The sequence below is a fragment of the Paramisgurnus dabryanus genome, chromosome 19, assembly GCF_030506205.2.
Source record: "Paramisgurnus dabryanus chromosome 19, PD_genome_1.1, whole genome shotgun sequence".
Classification (NCBI taxonomy): domain Eukaryota; kingdom Metazoa; phylum Chordata; class Actinopteri; order Cypriniformes; family Cobitidae; genus Paramisgurnus; species Paramisgurnus dabryanus.
This window is the reverse complement of record NC_133355.1, coordinates 14279274-14288744: the sequence shown is the minus strand read 5'-3', so window position 1 is coordinate 14288744 and position 9471 is coordinate 14279274. Positions and strand designations below refer to the sequence as shown.

The window sequence follows — 9471 nt, the reverse complement described above, 5'->3', positions numbered from 1 at the left end:
ACTTTTTTGAACCAAACCAGCATGAATCATTGTATACTTATATGGTCAGACAATTCATTCAAGTTTTCGTAAAATAAGTGATTAATTAACTATGGAAACGCCTATTGAACTACATCAGTTGCTAGAATGTAGCTCTGTTTTATTTTTGAACATTAAAAGCAGCCAGGGCAACACGACAGGTCACATGACCTCTGAACAGGGTCAGATTTATTGTGGCAACGAAACATAGCAACGCAAAGCGTCCATGACGACAACAGTGAAAGATGTTTAGGAATGCGACAGTGTTTAAAGACTTTTCACACGTCAGATAGTTCAGCATTGAAACATCGCGCTATCCTGTTCAACATGGGGTGTGGGAGCTCCAAAATCACGGTGGTGGAACCCGTGAAACCATACAGCGAAAATGAGGTATAGCCCTAAACTTTTTATATATAATCTCATTTGCTAATAACGATCAATTAACTCTATTAAAGTAAGCAGATACTGCTATAAGATGTAAGTGTTAGAATTTCCTTGATTCTTTATTCAAAGACAATGAGTATTGTTTAATATATGCAGTGAATTATATGAATATTTGAGCGCAATGATAAGGGATACATCTTCAGGTTACATCACTTGTTATATGCAGCCCTTGGTTGTTTTTACCGACAGACTGGTATCTGATTTAATGTTTTCGCTGTTATGTTGTAGATAAATACTCTTGAGTTTGCAGTTGGCTCCCGCGGGGAGTCCGCCGTGTCCAAAATGACCACAGACAGTGGGGTCGGCCTGGATACAGCGGATCCAACACATCTGCCCGGATCTGTACCTAGGCTGCTGCCACCACTGCGAGGTTAGAAATACAAAATAGAAATACAAACTTTTAAGTATACGCTTACATTTTAATTTAACCCAAACTGTAGTTCAAGTGAAAAAATATAGACATTTTTATGTTTTTTCAAATATGCTACAAATGTGACCCACAAAATCAGTAATAATGGTCATTTTATTAAAAAAAAAATAACAAAAAAAAATTTGATTTATATATCATATGAAAGCTGAATAAATAAGTTTTACATTGATGTAGGTCTATGGTTTGTTACCCAGTCAACAAGTGAGATCACACAAGATCATAGTGACTTCACACCATTCTCATACCGTGATAATTCACAGTGTGAGCTATATGTGAGCTCATTGTGATTTTAAAATGTTGAGCAGGTTAAAAGGAGGCAATTCAACACAAATAGGGCATTCTGCTTCCTATATCTCACTAGGAAAAGGTGTATACTGGAGGATCACAGTGACGTCACACCGTTCTCATACAGTGATAATCACACTGTTAGCTATATTTGAGCTCATTGTGAATTCAGAATGTTAAGTTCATGGTAGGAGTGTACCATAACCTCATATCATGACCATAGTATGAGCACACAGTGAAGGTGTGGTTGACCGTAAGTTGACTGCGAAGTGGACTTCACACAGTATTCCGCCATCTTAAGTGAGATTCCAATCCGAAGGGAGCGAACATGTTCAGTTCGAAGGGCACTGCGCACGGGATAGGGAATCAGGGAACACCAATACATCCCTTTACAGGAGATGGTGAGCGATGATCACCCAACTGTCATTGGGCGCATCACGTGATCACCAGTCAGAACGGTCAGACCGCTATGCAATTATATGACAATCGTTTAAAAACACACATATACACATAGTTAACCAAATAAAAGTTTACTTTCATATTTGCATGAAAGTTACAGCAGGGCTTCAATTCTGTTAATAGTCAAGAAATAGCAGCAATAGTCAACTAAAGTGTATAATAAACATAAGTTTTTCATTAGATATAGTACTCAATGTTTTTTTATTGTATAGTGTACGTATTTTAAATGTGATAGTAGATAAAAATTAAAATATGAATGTAGTCCTATATATATTATGTTATATCAATCTGCGCGACCCCGTCGTTGACTTTCTTTGATGACGTTTGCAGGCCGTTTCAAATGAGCGGTTATTGTCCGTGAAGTCCACTTCGAATGATATACCGTGCTCAGGGAGTAGGGAGCAGTGAACACTCCGTAGGGACCCTGTCGAATGGAACGCACCTTGAGTGTGGCGTGACCTCACATTGTGACCATGATATGAGTGCACAGTGAGTGTATCATGACCTCACATCGTGAACATAGTTTGAGTGCACAAGTGAAGGTGCTGTGACCTTACATCGGGACAATAGGTCATGATGTGAGGTCACGCCACACTCATTGTGTGCGCATATCATGGTCACTATGTGAAGTCATGGTACACTCACAGTGAGCTCATACTATGGTCATAATTTTAGGGGAACGGCACACTCATTCTGTTATAGCAGGACAGCACACATGTCTGGAAAATGTTGGCTCAAGAGTAGAATGTCACCTTTCTTATCTATAATTTCTAAGAAATATTAAAGGAATGATCATAGGATCAAATTTAGGACACTTTCTACACAGCACTTTATACAGCCATATAAATAGTGTGCAATATATATACCATATAAAATGTCAACAACAATGTTATGGCATCAAGAAACCTAAATAAAGGTTTTAGAAAGCTCACACAGATTGGAGGTAAAAGTTACCAGGATTCACATATTTGTTGTGTCCAGGCATTGTGGCCTACTGGTTAGAAAGTCAGACTTGTGTGTAACCCGGAGTTTGGTGGTTTGATTCCCACAGCTGGCAGGAAGTGATTGATTGTTGGGGTTTTGCAGTAATAGTTGCTGTTTGTGTGTGTTCATGGCTTGCAGTGGATGGCTTCACTACTCAATGGAGGGGATAAATGCAGAATCATGTCTCTTTAACTTTTTTTATTGTCCGTATATTATTTGCAATTAAATGTGACGTCTCTGCGGGATGTTTCCGATTAGCAAACCCTAGAATATTAGTTCTCTGAGCGACATCTGGTACTTTTCATACTATGTGCTTTATGGGTAGTATGAGCTCACAGTGAGTATGTAGTATGGTGACCTTAACATATGAGCAAACCTTGAGTGCCCTGTGTGGTTACAATGTTAGCTCACTGTGACGCACACATTGTGACAACATTTTGAGGATCTTGTAAGCTCATGGTGACTTCACTGAGAGATCAAAGTGTTGACTGGGTAGGACAATTGGCCGACATACAACTATTGAAAATATGAACTATACAGTGAATTTTTGGCTATTGCTATAAATATAGCCTACCCGTGCTACTTATGACTAGTTATGTGGTCCAGCCAGGGTCATCATTATGATGATATCATTATGAACCAACTGTTTACCATTAAAATAATTAATAAATTCCTTTATATAGTGTTTTGGGCCTTATCCCAGTAAGACTTAATGCTTTAACAAGTTGCTACTTGTTGTATAGCTTTCTATCTGCCAGATAACATACCAATATAAGCAAAGACACAGAGACCATTATAGCTTCCATAACAATCCCTTCTGAAACCATTAGTGTTTCTGTATTAGGTTCTATAGATTTTCAGTGGGGTGGTCTTTCAGTGAGAGGAAACCTTATAGCCTTACATTTGCATTTATTCATTTAGCAGATGCTTTTATCTAAGGGCAGCAATATGTGTACCTATGTTTACTAGTAGGAAAAGAGTTGTAGCTAGGGAAAGATGAATAACAGGAATTTAAACACAAAGTTACTGTAGACAGTATACAGTTACATAAAATACATTATTGTGCAAGTCACAGGCCACCACCAGCGTTGTTGTTTTGGCAAAGTTTTAGCTCTCTATATTACAACAGAAAATATAGGAAATATGTACATAAAATGTACAATAAAAACACAAAAACTAAATTTTTAGACCGAAATGGCTTCTTTATGCAAAATTTAGTATTTACTGTGACCTCTCATTTTGGCCCTTAACACATCTTGAACTCCTTTGAGCAGACTAAAGTCCTGAAGTCGTTAGATTAGATTTAGAAATACTTGACACTTTAGCTTTTTTATTTTATTATGTGCACTAAATAGCACTAAAATAGCACTAATAGCACTAAAAGTGGTTCTTGGCTCGTAATAACAGAGGAACCATTTTTTGTCCTATATACCACCTATGAAGCACCAAGAACCATACAGCAGCACTATAGCACCACATATGGTTCTACATAGTACAATATGGTTCTACACAGGTGCTACACAGTTACTTATGGTACTTAAAATGGTTCCTCTATGATTATGAGCCAAGAACCACTTTTAGTGTTGTTTAACACAGTTTGTTTTTAGTGTATATCTCCTACTAAAGAGACTAAATAATTAGCTATATATGCCTTTGCAAAAATAACAGGGCACGGTGCCCTAAGACTTCTGCACAGTAGTGTACATCTGCCACTCATTGTGATATCCACTTTGAAAACTAGCCCAAAGTCCTGGATTAGCCCAGCAGAGACAAGAGAGACCCGAGTCCAGCGCCATACTGGAGCAGCTGCTTTATCAGGGAATCATTCCAGCTCAACCGAGACAGGGCACCAGTGGAGAGGCTTACAACATCCTAGTAAGAGCTGTGAAGTGTTACATTTATAAACTTATATGAAGTAATGCATGCAAAATCTGCAGATATCACCTTTTCTATATCTGATTACAGGGACGGACTGGGGCTAAAAAACAGCCCTGGACTTTTTCCCAAATAGGCCCATCATCCGGCCATTCGCCCCTAGCCGTGCGCAACAGACACAAGGATGTCCTGATACTATGCCACAATACTGTCAGACTATCAGACAAGGATATTTAATATTTTGTCCATGTCATATTAAACTTTGATGTATAATAAGGCTGTGAAATAATGAAAATAGCTACTGTAGGCCTATTAAGTCTGTACAGCTTTCACATACAACCACCAGGTCTTTGCCAATTCCACAATACTAAACACAAATATGAAAGACAAGGAAAAATTTTACTCTGATGGAAGACAGACAGAAAGTGCAAGCTAGGATTTTTTGGTTAAACAAATATTTGGTCAATTATTTAGCCCCCTTTCTTGTTAGCACGTTTAGAGTGGTTGCAATGCATGCCTGATATTTACCCGTTTAATTCAATACCTTAGTCTTCATTGTAGCAGAAAATGTAAGCTCACTATAATCTCTCATATACAATAAAGTCAATGAAAGAAATGAAAACCAATGCAATACGATGAATGTCCACCCACAGACTGTTTTTAAACGGGGTTGGATAAATATTTTTTGCTTTGATGTGTGTGATTTTGGTTAGATGACAGTTGTAGGTTACAGTTTGACAAAAGCAAAATGTTTTGTTTTATTGCGACTGTATACAAATATAAGCAAACACTTTGCCGTTTGAATTATGTCCCATATGAACAAAATGACAGAGTATGTATTGTTTTTATGTTTCCACTGTTCAATCGCGCCTCTCTCTCTCACACACGCGCGTGCGCACACACTCACATCACGTCTTTCTCTAACACTAGTTGCGCATTACGTTAATTTTCACGCGAGTTTTATTTATTTTTATATCGTGTATATTATATTATAATGTCACGTGTCCTGCTACTACTGGCACTTAGCTCTTGCTGATGTGAAGTTAACTCGGTCTGTCCCTCATCATGACCAGGCTGTGGATGCTCAGGCTCGCAAACATAGACGCTCGCGAATTCCGGGAATCCGTGGACCAATCACGGCTAGTAGGCCGACTCTTCTTCCTTGTTTTTTTACACGTATCAGCATAAAAGTGATCGTATTAGTGCCTGTGCTGTTGGCTGTTCATGACTGTTGGTGACTTTTTTTTGCCATCGGCCGGGCGACGGCCCTCCGTTGAACGGCCGTTCTGGACTTTTCCAGAACGCACAGATTGCCAATCCGTCCCTGTCTGATTACATATAGCTGGTATAGACTTGCCTATTGATCAAAATGGCCCCTAGTTGCACTAGTATTATTTACAAAAGTATACCTTTTGTACCTAAAGGGGTGGTTTCCCGGACAGGTATTAGATTAGTCCTAGACTAAAATAAAAGTAAGAGATGTCCAAACTGAAAACAACTTGTTGTACATCAGTGCCCTTTGTTTTGCATCAAAATGCACCCAAGTGATGTTTTTAGTAAGGCATTTTTGTTATATTTTCTAATTAAACAAAGTCCTGGTTTAAGATAATACCTGCTTGGAAAACCACCCCAAAGAGTTCATAATAGTACCTCAGAGGTACAAATTGGTACCAAATTTATAAATAAATCTGTACCTAAATGGTACATATTAGGACCTTTTAAAAGGCTACTGCCCCAGTGACAGCTATAGGGACCAATTTTTGGGGTTAGGTTATAGATAAATATGATGATCTTACAATGAAAACAATTGCATCTATGAGAGTTTCTCACTAATGTTGCATCAAATATGTATGATTATTTTGTGTACTAAAAATATATATCTGTCTATTAGATGGATAATGCTGAAAAGCCAAGAAGCAGACCACCTGCTCGACTAGAGTCCCTTAAGATCCGAAAAGAACAAGAAGTGACACGAAAAGAAGACATTGAAATGAAGATGAGCCAGGTTGAGAAAAGAAAAAAGGTACCAATAACTGTCTTGATTTTGAGATACATTGTACGCAACTTAGGCACATCTAAGTATTGAGATGTGACTGAAATATGTTTGTTTTTAGGAAAGAGAGGAAGACCTGAAACTCAGGTTAAGGTCAAAATCAGCACGGCCTCGTGTTTCTGCCCCAGTGAATGCAGAGGAACATAACCCCTTAGAACCGCTCTACTCTGAGCAACTTCCTCTTCCACCCAAGAAGACCAAAGAGCTACAGACACCAATGGATGGAGACTCTGAGGACCAAAGACTTGCTGATTCCCCAGAAGTGGAAAATGACTCCACTTTTCAAACTATTGCAAGCAATGATGACTTTGGCTTCTAGTGCTGCTGTATTTTTACAGACTAGGGCACACTGTCCTGCCTCTGTTCTTGAGAGATTAATCTAGGGTGTTACCAAATGTACACTCTTTTAGGGTTGCACATGCACTTTATATCTCATTTATAATCTTGATTGGTTTAGGACAGGGTGTATGGGTCAGACTCCTGACCTCAGTTTTAACATAAATATATGAGGAGCTCAGATGCAAAAGCCACTAAACGCCAAACTGTAAAAACAAATTGCTGTAGTTATGCAGCTGTTTGCCAGTAACTTACTGTAGACTTAAATTTATGTTATTTACTGGCAACAAAGTTAAATGAAGATTAAACATTAACAAGTTTTTGTCTTTACAGAATAAAACTATAAAATAACAGCTGCATGCAAAACATTCTGGAACCAGAAATGCTCATCAACCTTTTTCTGTTTTTTTGCCTACAGATTTTGGTTCCCAAAATGCTTTGCATGAGGCTGTTTTTAGTTTTATTTTGTAAAGATATAAAGACTTAATGTTTACTGTTCATTTAACTTTGAACTAACTGTTGCCAGTAAATAAAATACATTTAAATCTACAGCAAGTTACTGGCAACCAGCTGCCATCGATACTGTAATTTTTTTACATTGCACCTCCGCCAAAAATGAGATAATGATATTAACTTAACTTTCTCTCTCGGCACATATTATACGTTTATCAAATACTTTTACTTCAAATCCACTTAATCCCGGCCTTAGGCCATTCATAAATTCCCCTTTTGTTGGCAGAATCCATTGATAAAAAATGCTAATTTACAAGAAAATATGTCAAAAATTGCATCTGAGCTCTTCAAATGAATGAAATGAAATCAATGTGAAATGAAAATCATGTGCCTGATGATTAGTTTAAGTAGTGAGGATGGAGTTCTTATCAAGACAGCAGTGAAATGAATGAGAAAGTGAAATATTGTATATGCAATTTTTATGAGTGGCCAAGACAGACAGAAATTCACAACTATTTCTTTAAACTGACTTTTTTGTGTTTGTTTTGATGGACAAACATTATTCTTATATAATCAATCTCTCTTACATAAGATATGGGTATATCAGTATATATACAGTCAATTCTTTTGACATCTATGTGTAAATGTTTTATATGCACTCAATCAATATTTTCTTAAAAATGATTTATTGTATGCTTGCTTGTCTCAGAAGTCCACAAGGTGGCGCCAGTTGCTTTACTTTTATATGGCAAGAAGGCTGAAACCTGGGAATTGGCTTCTGTTTTGGAAATCTGAGATGGATCTGTTACATTCCATGTTAGTATATCCTTCTATAATTATGGTGGTGTATCTGGGCCTATTGCAATTTTCTAATTAGTAAAAAATAAGCATCAAAATGTGTTGTCATCTGTAGTGTGATTGTATGTGTCTCTGTGTTTTGTGTCTGCGGTTACAGCTGCCAGTGATTTGTCTGACTGCACCGACATCTGACAGGTCCCACCTGTTATGTTACATTTGAAAATATCCCCTCTTTCTCTCTTACCATTCAAATTAGCTTGTGGCTGACAGCATTTCTATGACATTTTATGAACATTTGTGTCAGATAAAAATATGAAACACTAGATTTTGGGTAACCTTTACATTAAAAAAGAACTAAATTCAAGTTGATAGAGGTTTATACGTTTGAAAACATGTGGGTCACAAAGCTATTCAGCTGTTCACTCGAACCAATGACCTCTGAAAGCAATAAATGTGTGACTGAATGACTGACTGTGTTTAACAGGTGGATTGTGTTGAGTGCTCTCCAAAATCTGTTTGTGTTGTTAGAACACTCGACCCTGGAACCAATGTAGGCCACCAATCATCAAACCTGGAGCTTGGATCTGATGGAAGACATAACCTAAATGGAAACTTTTAATGTGAGGTGTCCATAAACTCCAGGAAAACGTAAAATGTCAGTGTCTTAGGTAAACGGACACAGGCCTGTGAAAGAAGATAGGTCTTCTTTTGTAATCCTGTTGAAATACAAAGCCACATCTCTCTCCAAGCACCTCCACTCATGGCTTAACGGGTATGTGTGCCTCCATGAATAAGTTAGTGGACGCTCTCTATCGAGTTGCTCCCTGACATTTTTTATAAAAAGCCTCAATTATCCATCCATGGGCGTCAGGATCTCCACATGGCTTGGCAGGTCACACCAAATAGACTTGTTCTCAGGTTGCAAGCTTCCACAAAACTCCATCGTCCGTGTGCTCTGGAAGTTGTATGGTCTAAATGAGAAGGCCTTTTAATAATTTACCGAGAGACTCATATCACGTTCTCCCAATTGTTTGGAGGCCTAGAAAACAGTCTGTTGTTTTTGTTCTAAACGAGGCTGGAATGGTCTGATGTCAGCAGTTGTAATTGTTCGTGATTGTTGCAAAGATCGGGCATGCACATGCAGCAAAGAAATGTTAACATTTCAAACTATGCTTAATGAATGACAGTGAACTGATGATGATGATGATAGAAAAGTTTTTATGGGTTTATAAGACAGAAGAGATGTGAATGCAATAATCTTGACTTTTCCAAAAGTATGTTAAACAAGGGCCTACATCACAGAAACTTCTTATCTTTAAAGTTAACATATGATTCA

General features: G+C 37.8%; 1 protein-coding gene across 1 annotated transcript; it reads left to right on the top strand.

The window, feature by feature from the left end:
* The first annotated feature begins 274 nt into the window (after positions 1–274).
* On the top strand, positions 275–7309 carry stmnd1 (stathmin domain containing 1). Its single transcript, XM_065282276.1, has 5 exons — positions 275–408; positions 691–832; positions 4362–4495; positions 6387–6518; positions 6610–7309. The coding sequence occupies exons 1-5, from the start codon at positions 346–348 to the stop codon at positions 6865–6867; spliced, it is 729 nt and encodes a 242-aa protein (XP_065138348.1). The 5' UTR covers positions 275–345; the 3' UTR covers positions 6868–7309.
* Positions 7310–9471: the final 2162 nt, after the last annotated feature.

Bases quoted from the DNA above. Each gene is read 5' to 3' on its own strand.
- stmnd1 (XM_065282276.1), top strand. From the start codon at position 346: ATGGGGTGTGGGAGCTCCAAAATCACGGTGGTGGAACCCGTGAAACCA. The intron at 409-690 runs GTATAGCCCTAA...GTTATGTTGTAG, and splicing joins AACCATACAGCGAAAATGAG to ATAAATACTCTTGAGTTTGC. The intron at 6,519-6,609 runs GTACCAATAACT...GTTTGTTTTTAG, and splicing joins AGGTTGAGAAAAGAAAAAAG to GAAAGAGAGGAAGACCTGAA.